The 23,089-nt window shown below is 37.0% G+C and overlaps 1 protein-coding gene across 1 annotated transcript in view; it reads left to right on the top strand.

Annotated features, from left to right (window-relative positions):
• The window catches only part of LOC121331122 (carboxyl-terminal PDZ ligand of neuronal nitric oxide synthase protein-like), a 93,412-nt gene that overhangs the window by 29,751 nt on the left and 40,572 nt on the right, over positions 1-23,089 (top strand). Inside the window, exons 2-3 of the mRNA XM_041278335.1 lie at positions 10,703-10,795; positions 15,694-15,770. Of these exons, the coding sequence (XP_041134269.1) occupies positions 15,700-15,770 (71 nt within the window). The 5' untranslated portion in view covers positions 10,703-10,795; positions 15,694-15,699. The remainder of the gene's footprint in view (positions 1-10,702; positions 10,796-15,693; positions 15,771-23,089) is intronic.

Raw genomic sequence — 23,089 nt, 5'->3', positions numbered from 1 at the left:
CATGGACATCCTGTTATAATTGTATTTTTGTATATTTTATAAGAAATAAATTTAAAAAAAATGATGATTGCCTTCATGAGATCAAAGTATAATGTTACTATTAAAATATTAATGAGGTTTGATAAATATTTGTCCTTTACTGATGTCATTGTACATTCACTAGGTATGATAAAAGAAAATATATTCCAAAAAAAAAAAGGGACAACATTTAACTGCAAAATTATTGTAGTCTCCTCTGGGCTTTCTTTCCTTGAACGATAACAGTTTCGGTCTTTTGATTTACATACTTCTTATTAGAGTTTTGCTCCCTAAGATTTAGGTTAAAAAATAAACTTGGCTGTCGGATCAGTAAAGCTCCCAAAATTGTTTCAGGGCAAGTCAGCGGAGGTATTTAAAATTATTTCTTGGTATAAGTAGTCCTTTAGTGCTGTATATTGTTGCTGTCTCCATTCAAAATCTTATGTCGATCAGGTTGGGATTTGATGTCAGTCTTGGTGGATTTTCAGATCTCCTAAAGAGTGATCGGGATCATTCTTTGCGCTGTTGTGATGCTGTTTTGTGTGTGCCTGCCTGTTCCCCCATGTCTTCAATTGTGATGGTGCTGTGTGTTTCAATGCATTTGTATGGTAAAGAGTATCAAAGTTAGCATTTGCTGAAGATCCTCTCTTTCTACCACCTACTCAGCCTGTCATGCCTTCCCAATGGCTTTACATTGAATATTTAAAGCTTGACATCTGCTAAAACATTCCTGGATATTGTTTGGACTTAGGGGCCCTGCTTGTTTGGCATCTGAAGGCATTCCAAAGTTCTATCCAGTTTTCTCAAAATATTAATATGCAGTGCTAACTTCTTTTTAGCTGCAGTCCTTTTTTAAAAATGTTTAAAATCCTTCTTCAGTGAGATTTGTTAAACAGTGCTTTCCTGCAGCCCAGCAATTATAGTGCAGGCCATGTCTTAGTAATAAATCAGTTACTCATGGCAGTCACTTCACTGAAAACGTGCGCAGATGGTTGTGACAGACTTTGCATGCAAGTAGCTGTATAGTGCAGCTATCTGCTTTACACTTTTAATCATCTCTGATCCGTCTTGGCATTATGTTGAAAGATGGAGTGAAATGTCCATGGAGCTCAATAGCTACTTGGTAGTTTGCTAATTTATCAGATGGAGTTGCTGCTGGATTGATTAAAAGTCTCCTACTCTAAGATAAGGGAGCTTGTAGTGCTTTAGCTTGTAAATGTTTTTAATTCACTTAAGAGATCAGATGGCTTGGTTAGACCTTTTACTTACACATCATGCAGTTTAAACAGGTGTACATATTAAATGGTTCCCTGGGGCAACAATTCCGAATGTAGTAACAATTTGACTACCGATAATGGAATAATGTTAATGGAAATGTCGTTCAAGATGTTGAGCTGTCGGCATCAGACTCATTAAATTGTGTATGGAATTTTTTTTTTGGAAACTGTTTACTTTTCATGATTCACACTTCGACCTGGAAATAGTCGTGTTTTGGAGTTGTTTGGTGGTAGTCAGCTTCTTAACCATCTTGTATCCATAAGTTCCAAAAACCACTGTAGAATTTGGCAGTTACAGTTGGACAGGAAGCTTTGCCTAAACATGGTTAGAGAAATGTGGGTACCAAAAATAAGATTCTTGTGTGAACAGTTGCAAGAACTTAAACAGAAAAGACTGTTCACTGAAGCCAGCTTCTTTGTTGTTAAGCAGCACACAAGGCAGAACATCTTGGTATTTAGACCAGACTAAACAATTGGGTAGAAACTTTTCTCTTTTTTTTCTAATGTTTCTTATGATTTTATTTCTTATTTTAAACTACAACATAATGGTGTAATAATGTTTGCTAGTCACTGTTCTGGATTACAATTCTTTAGAGTAAACAGGAAGGGAGCAGTATAGTGCAGCGTAGAGTTAACAGTGAATAGCAGATTAGTTTGTGGACAGGACACATTTTTGTTAATTTTTTGTACACACACACACACACACACACACACACACACACACACACACACACACACACACACACTACTGTGTAAATGTCTTGGACTTGTTGCATTTTTCTACTCCGATGCATTATGAGCATCAGCAATTTACTCAAAGCCTCCACTAGTGTTTTCTTCTATTATAACAACCTTGACTTACATAAAGAAGGAAAAGCATTGAGAGAAATAGCTTGCATCACTCGATTTTCAAGGTATGGTATTTAAAGTATAATCAACAAATACAGAAACACCATCTGGAAGACCAAAAAAGCTGTCTAACAAGGATGAGCAATACTTGAAGATAATATCCTTAAGGAATAGAAAGAAGACAAGGGTTGAATTAACAACAGAACTGGCAGAAGGCACAGGTGTCGTTGTCCATCAAATCAACAGTACAAAGGTCACTCTTGAAATCAGGACTTAAACGATGAGTTGCAGTAAGAATACATCTTAATAGGGGAACAAGACTAAAAGACTAAAATATGCAAGAACACAGAAGTTGGACTAATTGATTGGACTGAAAAATGGTCAGCAGTGCTTTGGACTGTTGATGACAATGGCACTGGTGCCTTCTGCCAGTTCTGTTGTCAATTCAACGCTTGTCGTCTTTTAATAATAATAATAATAATAATAATAATAATAATAATAGTGTAATTCTCTTTTCTGTTAATAACTTGAAATTGCCTAAATGAAACAAAAACATACACTGAGTAACGGTTTTATCCTCCATAATTGTAAATAATATCATTTAAAATAAATGTGGTTATTGAAATAAAACAAAGCTACAAAGTATTCTGTCAAAACTGACAGGTTTCATTTCTTGTCGGTAGCAGAATAACTATTAGAACGTGTATTTTGAGAAGTGAAAGCATGTTTAGCAGCACACACAGGTGGTACAGCAGACTAGATGCACTTCTGTGATACTGGAACTCACTTTGACAGTAGATACAAGTAACCCTCTTTCTATCCAGTGAACCGTCAAAGTTTTTAAATAATAAATGTAACACTCACAAGTCCTTCAGTTTGAGTGCTTTACAATATGTGCATTGTACTGCTTACATACAGGGCAACTCCAAAGTAAAAAGTATAGTTCAGAGACCTTATAAAAAAAACATGAAATATTCATTTGACTACAGTTACAGCTTGTTAGGAATAAAATTTAACAAATGTACCATACAAAACCTAGAATAATATTACTATAGTGAGAAGCAGCCCTTACATCTTGTCATACTTTGTAATGTGTTGTAGAACTCAATCAAAAATCAAGCACATAGTGGTAAATGTGCTTTTCTGTTTACATTATGTACATCCCCATAGTAACTTTCAGTTCATAAAGCTCAGACCATATTGAATAAGAGGATTTACATGTAGAACACTAATCGTCTGAACTCCACTGTGGCTCAGCTTGCAAAGTAGATGTTAGACAGAGCAAGTTTTTTGGCCTGCTTAAGTATCATTTCTCCATCTGTTCTACCTGTTAGTCTCCAGTGAAGCTGAGCATTTTACCAAGTAAATGACTTTTACCCAAGCCCTAATTGATTCAGTGGTTGGCTTAATTGGGCAGAATTGCCATGTGTTTCAGGTATTTAGCAATTGGTGATTAGGAGATTCCGAGAAAACCTGCAAGATTGTGGCACTCCAGGGCCAGGACCGTCTGCCCCTAGGCTAAACCATTAGTCTGATAGGTTTGTCATGGTGGAGGGGAGGATTTGATTTGTCTTTATCACAAGAGTCCCGGAACTGAAAGGGAAACCCTGAAAACTTGACAGTCTGTGGAACACATGCATCATTGTCATTTCTTTCTTTGTCTAAACAAATGATAGCAACAATATAGCTGTATAAACATGAACATGCATGTTTTATAGAGTAGGGTTTATTAATTATAAGTCTTCAATACCTAACTGTTTTGTTGTTGGGTGTGTGGGAGGTATTCTATAGACAGGTCCATCAGAAGAAATTGTTTGTTTGACACCATGTACTGCAGTACCATTCAACTAATGGGTGCTAAAAGTCTGAGGAGCCTGCTAGTCCTAACAGCAGAGCACTGCTATGGAGTAATGAATTGGATTATCTTTGTTTACCACTGCCTCTCTGTGGATTATGTTAGAAAATAAATCTAAGTAAATAAATTAATATACGGTGCCTCAAGGCATCATTGTCAATGTGGTTAATTTTGCTGGGTTCTCTGATAACATATTCAGTAATGTAGTTTACATAAATTTCTTACAAGGTGTCCTGGTTTACGAGGTCTTTGCTGGCACACTTCAAATTTCTCTTTCCCGTTGTCACCAGAGTATATTGTTCAGACAATTGATCCACTGTTAGGAGTAGAGACTCAATTTGTCTTGAGATTCAGGCTTCGATTGAACTTGACTTTTGATGAATGACTTCTTCAAGAAAATTATGAAAAGATAGCTGTTGTGTTTCGTCATCCAGAAAGAAGATAAAAGGGGGTTTTATACACTGTGTGTGTGATAATATATATCTAAGTGCTTGTGAGTAATTGGTAGAATTGGATACAAGCCCCATGTCCTTGGTGAAGGCAGAGCGAAGTGTTCTGCAAAGGGAATGCTGTACATATAGAGCATAGGAGCCTTCAACAGGTCAGGGAGCACTGTGCTGTTCTTTTCATGGTTTCCTTTTGTTCAGAAATACTGTATTATTTATTGTTTTTATATTATATTAATTGAATCACTTAACCAAACACGTTTTTTTACGAAAAAAAAAATTGTTTTTTCCAGGTCTGAAAAGCAGCCTGAATTACATGCAGAATCAGATGAGAGTATCTCAAGGGATTTCCCTTGGTTACATAACTTCTGAAGAGATAATCTGACAAATATGTTCTTGTCTTGCATCAGTTCCGGGGTATGCTGTATATTTTAGAATATCAGAGATTTGGATATGCAAATATAAGTGTGTAGTGAGAGGACAGGACAGACTGGCTGAGCCATTGGAGGCCTGGTAATTAGGTAGTGCACCTCAAGAGCTACTCCTGTGTGATATTAAACATGCCATGCTTGACGTTTCTGTGAGGCCTGATGCACAGGAATGCCTCTGTCCCCTGGGAAGAACGGTTGGCAGTAATCCTGAAAGACAGCAGCATCTTGAAAGACAAGTAATGGACTGAACCCACGGCAGAGTGAAATTCTTTGTTTACTAGTTTATTTGCTTGTAAACATGTTTTTTGAAGGGAGAATTATAATACTTATTATATAAAATTACCATAAACATGCATTTGCACCACTGAAAACCATTGATACAAAAAATATGTGACAGGTTGCAAAACCCCTGTGATCTCAATGATAGACTTCCCCTTCCAGAGTGCTAATATTAGAGCTGCCAGTATTGTGAAAAAGTAGATTTTTTGTTTTGTTCTTCTAATGCATGCACATGTAAAAATATGAGTGTCCCCACTTTATCCCCGGTGGGGGGATGATAATTAAATAGATACACTGCAGTCACATTATAAGATCCAGTGATGTATGTCACATTATAAGCACCTCTGACGTATGTCACCAGTAAAAGCCAGGGGACATGCTGTAATTTGAAAGAACTTGACTTGCTGATCATGAAGGAATCACATTGTGTTCCAGTAGCAGCAGTGCAGATAACCATGGTGGGAGAACTAGCTGACTATAGATTCCTTTTGTTTGGATATCTGTCACTTAAAGCTGGGGATCTTCCAAAACCAGAAGGCCTCATTGACAGTACACTGTTCACCCAGCATATCAAATAAACCTGCTGAAAACCTGGGTCCAGTGTCCACTGCTAATATGAACAGACAGCATAGGATAATGTCAAAATGATATATTTAAATTATTGTCTTAACCTTATTGCTCCAGAGTTTTAAAAACAAAATAAGACAGTGTTGAATACTTTTTTTTGGATAAACAAATCCTTTTAAAACCACAATAGTTGTGGTTCTCAGCAGCTGACTGGTTAATATTGTTATAGAACAGCACATAAATCTAATGGTGACACCTGATTTGAAAAGTTTATTGGATTTATGTTTTATTGCAACACTTGCCTTGCTTCATTGGATGTAAAAAATGAAATCAGGGAAATCTTTAATTTGATTGTCCCAAGTTAAGGCACTTTTAAAGGAATTGATTGGAAGGAGTTTCTTACTAGAGGTGATAAAAACCATAGTGCATCAGGAAAACCATCTATAGTCCAAAGTGGAAAGAAATTAATGTCTACAAAGATTATTGTAATTTAGATTAACCTTTTTAATACACTGTGCTCTGGTGCTAATAAATAGCTAAACAGGCATCCTATTAGTGTGTTAACTATTCAGAACCTGGTTGGCTTGTAAACTTGTGTGAGGCGAGAGTGTATTAAATGGAATGTCCAGACAGCAATTTATGTATACAGAAATATTCTGTATACTGTACATTTTTATTTTCTATACACAACAACAACAAAAAGAATTAAATAACAAAAGAAAACAAAACGGCGTGAGGGAGGGAGTGCTGGAGTAAAAATCCAAAACAGCTCATGAAAACTCTTCCTTAATCGTCTTCGCGGCGTACCGGACATAAACAAAAAAAAAGACAAAATAAATATTAATCAAAGTTTTCAAAAATCCAGCTGCTCCAAACTAGTCTCTCCCTCCGCCCGTTACTCCGTCTTTTTTACCTTCGGACCAACCCCGAACACAGTAGTACGTTCCCTTAGTATGTAACGTTTCGCCTCTGTAGTCAGTGGAACACCAATCCCCAACTGACACGTGTCCTTCTCCTTCACTGGACTCCAATGGCTGGAATTTACATAGTCGTACTTCCGCCCCTCATCAAGGTGCCGCCCCTCAAAGATGACTTTTGCCATGGTCACGAGATCTTGGTAAGGGAAGTCCCGAGTTGGTTTGATGCCATCTACTGTCGGGAGGTTGAATCACAGACCGAAACCCCTTTGACTCATCACAACTTGTTTGAGGGGGAAAAAAAAAAGTTCCCTGGCAACCAATACCAACTATGAAAATCACATCTATTTGATGTCTTTGTGAATATATTTATGGAGAGTCACTCTTTGAGTGTGTATGTTTGTTCTCAAAGGAGCCACGTACCCCTGCAGGGATGAAAAGAAATCAGAATTGGACAGGAACATGAACCATTGCCTTTCAGGTCATTGCAAGCACACATTCCTAATCTACGCCCAGTTTATTCCTCACCTAAAGGACAGTGCAGTTGACACAGCAATCCCCATGCATAATGCTCAAATGTTAATAGACAGAGGCATCAAAATCTTGTTTGGAGAGGTTTAAAACCTTGACGTGATTGTTGTAGCAACTATGTTTTGGCCCTATACAAGCATACAACAAAAAGGGTACCAAGAACAGCCTTTTTTAACATTGTATTTCTTTTAGTACAAGTTCTGGGCGTCTTGTGTGATGGAACTGAGCTGTTGTTGATAGCCTATGTCCATTCCAGCAAAGAAAAAAGAAAATGTTCATGACTTTTGTGAATAGGAGCCAATGTGGCGTAAGTAAATGCAGTAAATTATATTTGTGATTATGTTCTCTAGAAAGTATGATAAAACACAGTTGTGTATATTGTAAATGCACTGCTTCAGTTTAAAACAGTGATGATCAGCGAGTGACCAGCTATTTAGAAAGGGGTATTGAATCTCCTTTTCTGCTGTTTTCTGAGCTACTTCAGGTAGCTCTGTGCATAAGTGAAGGCTTTCCGTCTTCCTCCTGCCTCATCAGGATGCCAGTGTACAGTAATGTGTCCTTTACAGCTTGGACATAAAGCACTGGTGATGTAAACAGAACATGCTTCATCTGCATACGCACCAGGGGAAAGCTATTCGAAGGAGTAGACTAAGCACATTTCCTTGGGGTTTCTCAAGGATATATTAAACATGATGATTAGCATTTTAAAAATAAAAACACACCAATTCATCTACCAGCCCCCAAAAAAACTGTTCTGCAGAAATTCAGAGGGAGGTTGTATCATTTGACAGAACAGGATGCACCAAGTGTAATGCTTCAGCTTCTGCAAGCAATCAGTTGAATTAGTGCTGTATCGCTTGACTTTCGGATCAAGCAAAGGTTTATTATATGTGCATACTGTTACGTAATTTTATCTTCATGAAAGTTACTTGGGATTGAACTAATGTGTCGTGGAATGTGTGCAATTTTGATGCAATGTTACATTATTATCTATAGTGCCTTTGTTGTGATAACATTGGATTGCATTTTCATCCAGATAAGCGGTCCTGTTTCCTTTAAACAAAACAAAGATCAGCACCAAAATAAAAATTTTAATAGATTCAAAAAGGGTTTGTCTGTTATATACATTTACAATTCTTGGCAAAATCAATATTAGCCCTGGTTTGTCATTGTCAGACACCAACTAGTGAACCCTTAATATTAAAGGGATTTATTTTCTCGTAACATATAGAAACTTCTCTCTTCCGTTTTGTGAAATTTGTTGATATTGGATATGTTCTGTTTTGACCGAAGGTGGGGCAGTGTGTCATAAAACAAGTTCTTCTAATCCTTGTGCTTAGGTTCTGGAGTCTCAATGGATAAAGAGGTGGTAGCATAATGTAATTGGCAGGCTGTATCACTACGGAAAACACTGGAGTCTCCAGTAGCCTTGGCCACAGACTAATAATATCATGTGATAATTTAGCACTGAGCACTTCAATGTGGAGATCACTCTTTTTGTATAGCACACAGTGAGGTTCCTGTACATATTTGGTTAATTTGCAGGATTTCTTTGAAAAAAAAATTAAATTTAAAGGTTTTCTGTTGAGCCTCAGAAATTGATTTATGGGAATTGAATGGGCTATTAATAGCCAAACAATAGAATAAAATAGTACAATTCCAGTTACTTCATTTTAAATCAATTAAATGTTTTCCCGAATACTCGTTTTAATAATGAAATTCCACACAAGGCATGGCAAAACAAATTATTTTATTTATTTATTTTTTTCAAATTGGGATTGGTGCAACTTCGAAGTGGAACCGACTTTTTTAGTAAAGCACACAGTGAGGTTGCTGTACATTTTTGGTTAATTTGTGGGATTTCTTTTGAAACCGTTTTTTTTTTTTTTTTTTTTTAATTTAAAGTTACAATCCGAGCTTGTAATAAAGTGTTTTCTAAAGCTCCCAGAGGAAGATGCTTTCACAGCTGAATGGACAAGCATTTAAAAAAAAGTCTGAGTATAGTGCCTGGAGCCTATCGTGTCATGAGAATTGGTGTTCTAGTTATGCAAATTCACTAATAAAAAGGCAGAATAAACATCCAGGTTTTATTGAGCGAAATAAAGAAGTCAGTTTTTCAGGAATTTTGGTCACGTTGTGGATATTTTTCTTGGCCATGAGAACACTAAATGTTGCCTTATCCTGCACATAGAACCATCCACTGACAAACATTCTATGACAAGGCTTAAGTTTATACTGTTTAAAAAAAGGTTTAAATGTACCCTTTCCCCACATGATTTGCCTATAAACCTTTGCATAGTAACATCCGCCTATTAAAGGGGTGAAACTTCAGAGTGTTGCATTATTTTGTCCAATAAAATTGTTCACCATAAGTGCATAGTTCAACCAATATTTCTAGAACAATATTTTCTTTTCCACTAGTGTACTTTAATAGGGTAACTGTCAGAAAGTTGTTTAAAATAAACTTCCCATTCACAAGTCCTTCAGTTTGAGCGCTTTGCTATGTAATGCGGTGGTGCTGCAGGAAATTAATTACAGTATGCAAGAGGGACAGGACAAAGGAGTTTTATTAACGCGCGTTAAAAAAATTGCATCTCCCAAAAAAATGTACATGTTAATTGCAGCGGTTAACTGCGATTAATTGACAGTCATAATAAAAATATATGCATATTTTAAAGGGAAGTCTACTCCTAGTATTGTGTAGTTTACATGGTAAATGACTGTTTATACCAGAGTTTTAAGCATGTAACCTATTAAATGTGGATGTTGAAATGAACATACTATTTTGTGTTTTGCCCCGTTATCCTTTGCTGTGCTGCAGGAAGCTTTGAATGATAAGAATTGAATATTCTGCATGCTTATCAGTTAACAAGCAGGCAACACACCCCTGTTGCAGTTTGCCTAGGCACTCTTACAAAGTGGGGAAAAAATTATCTGAGCCAAGAAAAACAGGAAACCATTATTCTGGGCCTGTTCCGGATTTAAACCAGGAGTCTATTGCCACAAGATGGCTGTATCAGTGGCTGTTTTTTTTCTTTTTTTTTTTTTTTTTTCAGTTACTGAAAATTACATTTCATACTATCCAAGTTCTTGAAAATTACATTTCAATAATTAAACCTATTTTTGTGGAAGTGCTATTCTTGAGGATGGGTTTGGATATAATCCATGTTACTTCTGATACTTCCTTTAAAAAAGATTTTATCAGATAGAAAAGAGGCATACTGTATAATCACTTAAATTCAGTATGTGAAATATTGTTTTAATGTAGAGTGCAGTGCTACCATCTTGAAATAGCCTAAAATATTCACCACTCCTTACCGTGGGTGAACAAGTTCCAGAAATCGGTTTGCTTGATTACATTTTATGTTGGGCGATGTGGAGGAGTAATCCAGGTTTGAGGTATATTCATAATGCTCTCTGGGGAGTCGTGCTCTCTTTTCATGAACACTACTTTCACAAAACAAATTAATGTTGATGTTAGTCATCAGTGGTGTGTGTCTTTGTTAAAGTTCTCTTTCATTTTTCTTTTTAGTATGAATTTAAAGCCAAGAACATCAAGAAGAAAAAAGTCAACATAGTGGTGTCTGTGGATGGGGTCAAAGTCGTTCTGAGAAAAAAGAAGAAGGTGAGTCTCACTAAGGTGCTTTATTTTTTCTTCTCTATGTATTTATTATTATCAAGGTGGAATTTGGAGAAGTTAGTATGCTAGCCAGCCAGGTCATTCAATTTTCCTCCAAGCTCAGATTTCATACTGTCCAATCTCTTGTGATACACTGCAGAAATAATGTAGTTATTACAATAAATAATAACTACAGAGAGGTATCTTTTTCTGGGATAATCGCAGGTAGTCAGGGAGTGTGACCTCAACTTCATTTCCGATATTCAGTTGGGAATGTGTTGGCGCCTCTGCCTTTATTGAAGCTGGCATATGTTTGTCTTCTCTATTATTGTTCCCGGGTTGGGGGAGATTGAAAGGGAATGTGTCTTCAGAGTGGGAGGTTTAGGGGCCACTATCCAAAAGTAAGAGGAGCAGGTGTGAATGTGTGAGCATTATTATAAACAACCTCAGACTAAATGACTAAACACTGTTATATCAGTATCACTATTTTCAAAGTGGATGCTTTCTTGCAGAGCTCCACGCGTCACTCGGGTCTGGAAAGAGCACACTCTGCTCTGAGAAAAATTGTTTCTTCAAGGGCCTTTTTTTGGTGTCAGGAAAAAAACTGCCATGTACTGCAAAGTTTAGTAAATACAATTGGGGGGTTTGGATGCAAGGGAGGTATATCATGATTTTAATGTTCAAACATACCTATCAATATTCACTTTAAAGTGTGAGAGATTTTATGTCTCTACAAGACTGAGTTCGATAACCAGGATATTATGTTGTTTTACGATACCACCTTGATCCAGGACTTGGAAATGGTGGCGATACATATGTTCTCTCTTTATTCAATTGCAACTTTCATTTTTCAACTGATAACTTCATGGTTACAGTAACACAGAATATCCGCTAAGTCCACTAATTCAACCTGTCCGTGCCTTGCTCTGCTTTAGTCTGGAGAAGGCAAATATGCCACTGCTCCTGGGTAACTTGGGTAGGCATAAAATATATGTACATGCCTCTTTTTTATGTTTTAGTTTTAGGTATAACTCGATTTTATATTTCAGTTATGGATGAAGATTGTATCAAAAACTGAAACACACAAACCATCCATATATCAGTTTTGCAGCCAGTGCCTTGGTTTTGCCTGCAACACTATCCAGGAATTCAAGTCAGGTGTAGCTGAAAGGACAATGGGGGTTCTAGTTTTATTAAACATTCCTGTGCAGGTTGTTTTAACAAGTTTAATTAAATTCCAGATATCCATGGCCTGTATAATTTTTTTTTTCATTTTTTACCAGCAAAGCTTTCCACTAATTAAGCAGGTTATTAAAAAAAAGAGAGAGAAACCAGTTTTTATAGAAGCATCCTTTTACCAATTAAAAAAAAAATGCTACTAAAAAAATGTAGGACTTTGTATCGCCTACGTAGAACTTTATTTCTTTTAAAAGAGGAGATATAAAGTCCTAAGTAGGAGATCCTTTATTATGTGTGTTTTTTTTTTTTAAATTATTATTTTGTTTTAATTGGCACTAGGACTCTTCTGTACTATTTCATGTTGTTGTTCAAAAATGAACCATTTTGAAGTTGTGTAACTAACCCACAAGACATGCACATTATTTAACAGAATGGTGAAGCAACTCGCCAGAACGGGAAACACCAAATTGCTCGACGCCTTGTGTCTGATTCAGGTTTTTCTTTCAAAACTTCGAACAATTTCCACCTTTTTGTAGCTAGAGAAACAGCAGCGCATTTTGCCGTTTGTTTACATGTCATTTTGCAGCGATGAGGTGCACTTGTGGAAATCACAATACAAGCAATTCATTGATACAAAGGCAGTTCTGAAAAGATTTAATAAACCAATACGTGTGCCTCCAGAAACTTGCAATGACAAGTTGCTTTTGAAAAGATTACCATTTTAATTTAAGTTTGCTGAGGAGTTATCAGGTTATAATACAGTACTGTATCCATTGTGAACAAATTTCTATCGGTGCCAAGAAGGTGTTCTTTAAGCAAAGTTCCTGCAACACTTTTTATGTTGCATTTTAGTGCAATGATTACAATCTTTGTTTTTGTAGGATTATAGAAGAAACAGTTTGAGAAGCCAGGATCTGCACTCAAAGACATTCCATACAAAGAGACACTTTACACATGACTTCACTTCTAAGCTGAACCATGTCATCTGTGAAGTCCTATTGACTTGTGAATGCTTGCTTTCCTGCCCTGGTCTCTCTTCCTGCAGTGCTGTCCAATCTTATGATGTTAACTTGCATTGCCCGATCTAAACAAACCCACACTAGCTCTAATGCAGGAAGAATGATCTCAGAATAAGGGTTAACAACAGAAGATTGTTAAATGGGACATCTTATAGACCAAGTCAAATTTAATGCCTTAATTCCCTAAACAGTATTGCACGGTTTATGCCACCTATAGTTTACAATCTGGCACACAGTAGAAGAGTGTGTTTCCTCCATCAGTTCAGTTTGTTAAAGTAGAACACCAGTGATTGGGTTTGGACAGAGCCCAGGATTGTACACTGTAATTAAGAGTCTCAGAAGTATTTACCTTCTCTAGAAGTAAATTACCATCAGGCAATAAAAAGGAATAAGTGCTCATGCTATTTAACTGCCATTAGAAAGTCTTTGTTCAAAAGAAACACTTAATATTAGACGTATTTTGAAATGCAGTATAGGGATAAGAAACTTTTTAGAATATTTTGAACCGCAGTGTATGCCTGCTACAACTCTAGTAGAAAGTGAAAAAAAACCTGAAAAAAAAATAGTTTGTTTCCTTTTCACGTCCTGAGTTTGTTTTGATGTTATGACTGAGCTATTGATATGTATATCTGGAGAAACACAATACACAATTGTGATTGTGAATAGTTTTTTGTAGTTTTTCCGTGCTTTTCCGAGATATAAATGTAATGCTGAAACGTAAGGTCAAATAAAATAGAAAATGCATGTGACTTATTGTCGACAAATGAAACAACATACTTAGCAGAGCATTGCAACAAGAGTACCGATCTAAGAGAAACCTTAAGAATTATGTTTGCATGAATGTGTAATAGGCAAAAGATCACTTTGGGGTTTAAAATACTGCATAGAACTTTACTGGGAATCTTTAACCCTCCTCATTTTGTTTTTGTTATCAGCTAATTATAAAATATTTTCATGTTTTTTAACACAGTAATTCTCTGTCAGATGAGTCAGGCTGTATAAATAAATGCACAGGCAAACTGACACAGCACAAAAGAAGCAAATCAGTTGGTTGTATGTGTTGTGTTGTTTTATTACGTTACTTCTATTTTAACATTAAGTTCTTAAACTCTGTGAACATATTCAAACTTCAGTATAAAGCCGTACATATACATAAAATAAGGAAATGCATGAATACATTATAAAACAGTTCATTTTTAATATTACAGGCTCCTTTTTGTAGTGGTTGCCTCTGACGATGGTTCCAGTTGGATTTGTAGCTGGGCTCTGTGTTTTATGTTTCAACCTGTAAGCTTCGAGTTTTTCTTATTTTTACTGTGATTGGCTGCAAAGACAATGGCTAGCCAGAGATTGGATAATATTTGTTGGGTTGGTTTTTCTTATCTACAGACATTGGGTGCGTTGTTTTATTCCCTGCTGCCAAGAAACTAGTGAGGCGGAAGTACATGCATCGGTGACTGGATTTAAAAAGTTTGGTGACATCGGTATTGGGACTAGTAGGAGGACGAAAACTGGGCTGTGGCAGCAGGCAAGGCCGTAACAGACTTGCTGTTGTCAGAAAGAAAGACAGGTGACAGGAGACAGGACCATTGTTTCAACGCATAAATACACATGCAATGCCAGGGACACCTGCAGAAAGACTTGCAGTCACAGCACATGCTAGAAACTGACAATTCCCAGCATAGTGTGGCCAAAAGCTTCCGACTCCACTCTTTACTTCAAGGTTGTCTGTGCAGCAAAATTGCTGTGCGTATTTAAATTAAGTGCACATTTCCGATTTTTTAATGTATAAAAAACAGCAGGTGTGTAGGCCGCTGGATGTAGTACATCAAAAGAGGAGCTTTTTTTCCTATTAAACTGATGAATGAGAACATTGTCTTGAAAACAGTTGTGATCTGCATGATGATACAGCAGCCAGCTAGTACTGCCTCCAGTATCGGGGTAGGTCTGTGTACTGGAGATTTAAAGGTCTATTTTACTCACAGAGTGGTATTTTGGCAAGCAGGTATCGAGGGGGGTTGCAGAAAACCCTTTAAAGAAAGTACTATCACTGCAGTATGTAACATTATAACTTATTTTTGGGTTGTGTGCAATTTGAGCGCAATTCAAGAATGATAATATAGTTGTTCAGCTATTATGTGTTGGTTTGTTTTAAACAGCTGCTTTTTTTTTTTTTTTTTTTTTTACCTCCATTGATCGCTTTGCCGTTCCAAATAAATGTGATTTCATACAGTGTAATGCAAAACACACAAAAAATGAAATCAATAAAAAAAAAAAAATTGAATTATTCAAAACAATGTGCTATTGATCTGCCATAAGATGACATGTATTATATGTCAGTCGAAGGTGTTCTGAATTCTGACACTTGCATCTTAACAGGTAAGATTTAATAAAGGAATTCAATTATGGTAGGGAATCGATTTTATGCAGACCCAAAGGAGCTGTTCTAGAATAGATGAAGGATATAGGGCAATATGTGAAAAGGGTTTTTGACAAAATCCATTTATTGCGACAGGGTACATTTTCTGTTTTAAAAATGTCCAAAATACGTTACTTGATACTGAAATAAATACAATATTGACCTTTTACCAGAAGCTCAAATATTACAGTAGAGGCAGATATTTAATTAGTGTTTTTGTTGAGAAGTTTGTGTCTTTGGCTTGTTTTGTGGTTATCAGGTCAGGTACAGTGGTCTAAGCCTTGTAGCTTCCTATGTTTTCACAGAAAAAAGAATGGACCTGGGATGAGAGCAAGATGCTGGTGATGCAGGACCCCATCTACAGGTAAGTGCTTGGCTACAAATGAATGGGTTGATTGTCCTGATAGGTGAACCTTCCTAAATCCTAAGAGCCTTTTCATGCTGCCTTGATGCTGGTTGCTGGCTGTGGATGTCAAATTAAAAGTGCATGTGTAATAAGTTCCCCAATGATACTCCCTGTTTTACAAAGTACTTGCCATCTTGACAGTTTTTTTTTTTTTAAAACATAATTGAAAATAAATCCTGTATTGAGGTTGTCTGTCTGCGTTTTCAATTTGTTGAGAATATGTCTTGAATGTAAATTTGAGTGAATCCACCTCCATTGGCACTGTGGCTCACAGAGAGTTTGTTTGAACACCTCCCTCATTTTGAAGGTCGGGCACAATTCCAATCTTTTCGTTTAGGTGCATCTGCTGAAACTCGAAATCAAGATAACCGCCTGACCTGAACTGTCTTTACTGTTTGTCCAACATGCTGCTGCAAGGATTATGGTGATACATTTGACAAACTCTTCTATGACTGTTTCTGTGCCTTATTCTCTAGAAAGGCATTTTACTGAACCATGAGGATTGTGATGCAGAAAGAAAATCCCTCTGGTTGTTGGTTACTAATGAATAATGGCTTCTCATTTAGGAGTGCATCCCTGTGGAAAGCACATCCCAGAGCTGTCCAAAAAAAAACATGTGTTTGTATACTGTAGGGCTTTATTACACGTTTCAGCTGAAATGGCTGTGAAACGATTTTGGTCACATGTAATGAAGTTTGTGTGATGGTAAATTAGATTGTGTTGCTTGTTCCACAATATGCATAGTGATGTGCTATGATTTTATAAAAATTTATAACCCTTTTATTTTGAGCTATGCATCGTTTGTTGTTGTTCATGTAGACAACAGCCATGTATGTCTTTTTTTTTTTTTCTCTTGGGTTGAAACCTAAAGGTAAAACATCCCATTTGAAAAAGTTACAAAAAACTCTGGTTTTGACACTTGAGACGAAGGGAGATCACAAAGTCTGTCCTCAACTGGATTTATACTGCATGAAAACTTTAGAATTGCTGTGGGTGTGTGTTGTCTGCTTGGCTGCCTGGTCATTAACTGAATACCACATTGCCATGGGGACTTGTTTAACTCCTATGAAAGATAACATGGTGTGTTAGCATGTAGGTTATTACCACTCGGCTCCAATTTGAGTTTGATCTTGTGCTGACAACTAGAATGGTAGTGCAGTACTCTACACCCAGTCCCCACAAAGTGAATTGAATACTGTACAAAGTGATGCAATAAAGATAGTTTCAGTGGTGAATAGAGAAGTGCAGAAAGTCCAAAGGAAAATTTAAAAATGAGATACAAATGGAAACAGCTAATTCAGCTGCAATCTGACTTAAGGTAAATTCCCTGGCAGCAGCAAAGAATGCTGCATTAGTAAACAAACTGTCTTTGTTAGAGTGTGTATAGCATGTGTTGGAAAAGACAAGGAGCATCAACTTCTGTGCAGTCTTATCCTTAATGACTTGTCAGGATTTTATACAAAGTGTCTGAAAGGAAAACCGAAACTCTTAGCTTCCACAGGTAGTGCAATTTGCAAAGTTAATCGGAGATTCTCCTAAAGTGAGTGCAGTGGTGTTTGGATGACAGCAATATATGAAGGACATCTCCATGTTATAAATGTTATACGGTAAGAATAGTCTGTAAATATCTTGACGTTTAGAACACAAATAGGAGAGTTTACACTGTAGTCATAGTTAAGGGCATAAAAACAAGACAAGTAAAGATTTACTGGAATGCCAATATTAACAACGTGTATATTAACACACCTATGCTCTACAGTATATCTCCCTTTTGGAGCAGTGATTGAATAAGTTTGTCAGGTAAGTATTGACAAAATCAGCCCTTTCTCTGACAAATCTCACCATGGTTGATCAATGTAAAATTTCATTGAAGCTCTACAACAAATGATTTTGGACTAAAAAGCCCCTTCACACTGGTGTGCTGTATTAGTCTCGGACCCTACCCGGTTCATGACCTGGTGTCATGCAGCTTGACTACGCGATTTCACACTGCTTTTTGAAGCTGACAGAAGTGAATACACGCTGCATGTACGCTATGCCCCAGAAGCTGCTTGTTACAGACACTTCCATACAAGCTTCTCTGAATTGAATCATCGGCCCAAATGTTGATAATAGCAAATGTTTCTTCATCCCTGCTGCAATCTGGCCCATGATGTGTCTCCATCTATCAGCCATCGTGCATTTTGTTTCGCTCGACCTGGGTCAAAGTGTGTCCACCCACACCCTGAGGTGGGTGAACGGGTACATGCTTTTACACCTATGCGGGATTGTGACCCGAAGTAGACAGAACCCAGGTCGGGAGCCGAGTAGGAACGCCAGTGTGAAATTGTCTAAAGAGGGCTTTATCATTCATTGGAAGTTTACACAATCAAATTTAATTTGGCTTTGAGATTATAGATTTCACTTGTACAGCAAAAATGACAACAGGCCTCCCCAAATAAAAAAATAATAATTAAAAAGTACATAAGAGAAATATTCAAGGAAGCCGCACACAGATTTGCTAAACATGTCATTATTAGAAGGTCACTACCATCTAATTGTTGTTAAATGTACAATTACCATTTGATTAACTTACAGTAGCCGTTGGTCTCTGTATTATTGACTACCTTTATAAGAGCATTGACATGATTTCCAGTTCAGAGGTGTCTGACCATGTCCTCTGTCTGCATTGTGAGTGAAGGTCATGTTCCCAGTCTTGGATAGCAGCCAGTCAAGCTAGTTGGCAAAAGACATCAATCTTCTTATCATTTCTCTTTAATCTTTTATAGAAGATTTCCCCAAGGCTCTAGCAAGTTTTATATGTTATGTGATTTCTTTATAATTTATATTATTTCTTTAGTGTTCAACTTAAAAAGAAAATACATTTAATCTTCAAGAACATACAGTACATTTTGTTCTGGTCAACAAAATAGTGCTTGCATGACCTCTTTATTCCTTATTCCAAGCCTAATCCTTCCCTCAGCACAACCCACACTAACAATAAGAGACTGTCGCTCAAAAATGTAATATTAACAGCAAAGTGCCACTGTCACCTTCTCAAGTTAGTTTGAAGAGTTGTAAGAAGTTTTATCTTATTTTTCATTTGTAAAACTGTAAAGGAGCTTAGAAATGAATTGTGCTAAAGTACACCAAGAGTGTTTAAGGCAAACAGCCAGCCATCTGAAGGGAAGGAATATATGATTATTGCAGTGCCTGAACGGCAAAACATATATTGAAATGTACATTGGTTTTATACAGTACCATAAAGTAAATGTACCATGTAACGTGAGGCAAAGACCATTTTGCAAATTAATATACAGTGCCTATAGAAAGTCTACACCCCCTTGAACTTTTTTCAGATTTTGTTGTGTCAGTGCCTCAGAGTTTCATGCATTTAAATGAGGATTTGTTTTCCACTTATCTACACACCATACTCCACACTGTTAAGGGGAAAAAAAGTTATATATTAAAAGTACAAAACTGAAAGATCATAATTGGATAAGTCTCCACCTCCCTGAGTTAATACTTGGTGGAAGCACCTTTGTCAGTACAGCTGTGAGTCTGTTGTTATAGGTCACTACCAACTTTGCACCCCTAGATTTGGAAATATTTGACCATTCTTCTTTACAAAACTGTTCAAGCTCTGTCAAGTTCCTTGGGGAGCGTTGATGAACAGCAATCTTTGTCATGCCACAGATTTTCGATTGGATTTAGGTTGGGGCTCTGACAGGCCCACTCAAGGACATTTACCCTTTGTTCCTTAGCCACTCCAGTGTAGCTTTGGCTGTGTGTTTTGGGTCATCATGCTGAAAGGTGAACTTCTGTCTCAGTTTCAGTTTTCTTGAAGAGGGCAGCAGATTTTCCTCAAGGACTTCTCTGTACTTTGCTCCATTCATTTTCCCTTCTATCCTGACAAGTGCCCCAGTTCCTGCCAAAGAGAAACATCCCCATAATATGATGCTGCCACTACCGTGCTTCACAGTAGGGATGGTGTTCTTTAGGTAATGCACTGTGTTGGGTTTGTGCCAAACATAACGCTTTCCATTTAAGCCAAAAAATTAAATTTTAGTTTTGTCAGACCACAAAACTTTTTGCCACATAGCTACAGAATCTCCTGAGTGTTGTTATTTTTTTTTTTTTTTTTTTGCATTATGCAAATGGGATTCAAGGTGGGCTTTCTTGAGTAATGGCTTCCTTCTTGCCACCCTAACATACAGGCCAGATTTATGGAGTGCTTGGGATATTGTTGTCACATGCACACTTTGACCAGTCTTTGCCATGTAGCTCTTGTAAAGTTGCCTCTTGGTAGTCTCTCTGATCAGTCTCCTTCTTGCTCAGTCATCCAGTTTGGAGGGACGGCCTGATCTAGGCAGGGTCTTGGTGGTGCCCTACACCTTGCACTTCTTAATAATCATCTTGACGTGCTTCAAGGGTATTCAAGGCCTTTGATATTTTTTTATACCCATCCCCTGATCTGTGCCTTTCAACAACTTTGTCCCAGAGTTCTTTTGAAAGCGCCTTGGTGCTCTTGGTTGAGTCTTTGCTTTGAAATGCACTACCCAGTAGAGGGAATCTACATGAACTGCTGAATTTATCCTGAAATCACGTGAATCACTACAATTTAACACAGGCGGAGGCCACTTAACTTGGTGTGTGATTTTGAAGGCGATTGGTTACACCTGAGCTAATTTAAGATTGCTATTACAAAGGAGTTGGACACTTATCCAACCAAACTATTTCAGTTTTTATTTGTAATTAATTTTCTACAAATTTGTAGAATATTTTTTTTTCACTTAGAAGTTGTGGGGTAGGCTGTGTAGATAAATGAAAAAAATAGCTATTTTAATGCATTTTAATTCCAGTTTATAAGGCAACAAAAGGTGAAAAATTTGAAAGGGGCATGTAGAATTTCTATAGGCAATATACAACAAGAATATGGTTATCTGGAAGTGTGAATAAGCAATTATGATAAACAACAGGTTATTGTTTAAACTTGCCATGTACTATATGTCTCCACTTTTCCAGGAAATCCAGATGTTGATACTCTAAGCCAGTGGTGCACAACTCAGGTCATGGAGGGCCGGTGTCCCTCCTGGGTTTTGTTCTAACCATACCCTAAATTAGTTAATTGTACCAATTAAGCTTCTAGTAAGGTCCAATAAAGTACTTTAGGTTGCAGTTGGAATAAAAACCTGCAGGGACACCGGCCCTCCAGGACCAAGTTCTGAACCCCTGCTCTAAGCAGTAGTGTAGGTTATTGCTTAAAGGTTGCTTGACTGACAGAATTGCATTCTGTGACCTTAAGAGGGTTTCTTTTTGGGGGGAAGGGGGCTGTGTTTCCTATAATGCTCATCTTTTAGATACTGTAAGCTTTCAAGCGGTTTGGTAGAGGTCATGACAGGTTTTTACACTCATTCTTCGTGGCATCAATCATCCCATGTGGTCAAAGTGGCATGGTCTTTGTTTTACTGTTAGAACAATGTTTCATACTGTGAAACATTTCCTCAGATTAGCTTTGGCTATTCTGAAGGCATTCCCAATTTTGAAAATCAGATTATAACCCCTGGTCTCATTGCTGCAGCTTGGTATTACTCTTCTTAATTGTTCCCTAATGCTGTTAAAACATCACAGGAATTGGAATTGCACCAATTTAAGGAGAGAACTGTCTGAAGTAACTTATCAGCATTGCCTGTATGACTGGGCATATTTTAGTTGATTGAAAAGACTTGTGCAGGAAGGACTCACTGCCTGTATTATGGAGATTTAAAATAACAATAAATTCAGGAAATAGTCCGTTTTTGGCCACTGTTCAGCTTGTACTTTGTCTACCTGTGCATGATAGTTTGTTGTGTCTGTGTGTTCTTTGTTGATGACACATAATATCGTTTATGGAATTTAGAATTGTATATAGAATCTATGCCACTTACTACAGATCAAAAAACATGTTATGTAGATTAGTACAGAAGACCCAAAGTTACAGATGCTGCCTTTGATTTTAATTACGTGTTGCTCTTCTCATAAGCCTTATTTGTTTTTAATATTGTAGAATTACAGTGTGTGTGTGTCTATACATATATATATATATATATATATATATATATATATATATATATATATATATATATATATATATATATATATATATATATATATTATTATTATTATGATATGTTGGGATATCAAAACTGTTCCAAGTAAGTTATGGTGTTTTCTTCCTCTGCTAAAGCTCATTTACGAGGGCCTATAACACCACAATTAGTTTCCTTAGGAACACCTCTGCACCTCAATGCATTTTAAGTTTGGTAGTCGTGTGGCAACTGTCTCACTTCCCTTGTCATTTCTGATATATTAAGGACAAATCCAATTAATCAGATGCTGGCCATTTCTAATTATGGACCAGGAGCAATCTATTTTAAAAATCAAAAGTCAAAATGTTCAATAAGATGACCAGTAGTTATGGTTTTGTGATTGGGACTTTCAAATGCAAGAGAAAGCATAGTGCTGTACACAAGTGATGAAGAACATTTTCAAACATTCCATGATGCGGTGATAACAAGGCAACGTGTAGGAAAGTGACTCCCTCATAATGAGCTTAAGAGGAAGCTCACAATGAAAGGCTTCTTAGATATGTGGGTGTGCTTTTACCACCACAGCTGGGATTTTAAGTGCATTTTGAGACAACAAAGACATGGTAACACAAACAGCCTGGATAAAATTTTATCTTTTAAGGTTAAGAGCAATAGTTGATATTTTGTTTGTGTGTTGTAGTAGTTTATAAGTAGACTAACATGCAGGGGTGAGGGTGTGGTCTCAGATTTAGGTCATCTAAGTGCTATCGAAGATCTTCAATGTCAAAGTCTTCAAAGTTTTCCCAAAGATTGCCACTGCAGGGCCAGTGCCTCCCAATTCAGGTATTGATTGAGCTACTGTACCAGCTTTTCCAACCAGTTTTAGGTAGTGGAGCTGTTGCTTATGTCAGAGTATGTGAAGAAGTGTTGTAGCATGAATGGTCTTCACCTGAGTCAAAGTGAAAACAATAAGATCAACAGCACAACTTGTGAAAAACATCTCCAAGAAATAGTGATTTTAGCTATCTGTTTGCCATAAAAAATATTTGTGGTAATGGGTGGACCTGTGTAAATTCTCCATTAACTTGGATATGTGCCTCTTTTGGTACTGACTGTAGTTTAGTAACTGCTGGAGCAGCTAATGAAAAGCTGTTCACAGTGTTGCTTGAGGGAGCCGTTCCTCCTCCGGCTGCCTGTCGGGAGTTAGGAGAGAAAATGCATTTTTTTCTC

The sequence above is a fragment of the Polyodon spathula genome, chromosome 18 (assembly GCF_017654505.1).
Source record: "Polyodon spathula isolate WHYD16114869_AA chromosome 18, ASM1765450v1, whole genome shotgun sequence".
Taxonomy (NCBI): domain Eukaryota; kingdom Metazoa; phylum Chordata; class Actinopteri; order Acipenseriformes; family Polyodontidae; genus Polyodon; species Polyodon spathula.
Note: the sequence above shows the minus strand (reverse complement) of the source record. Positions and strands in the feature narration are given on the sequence as shown.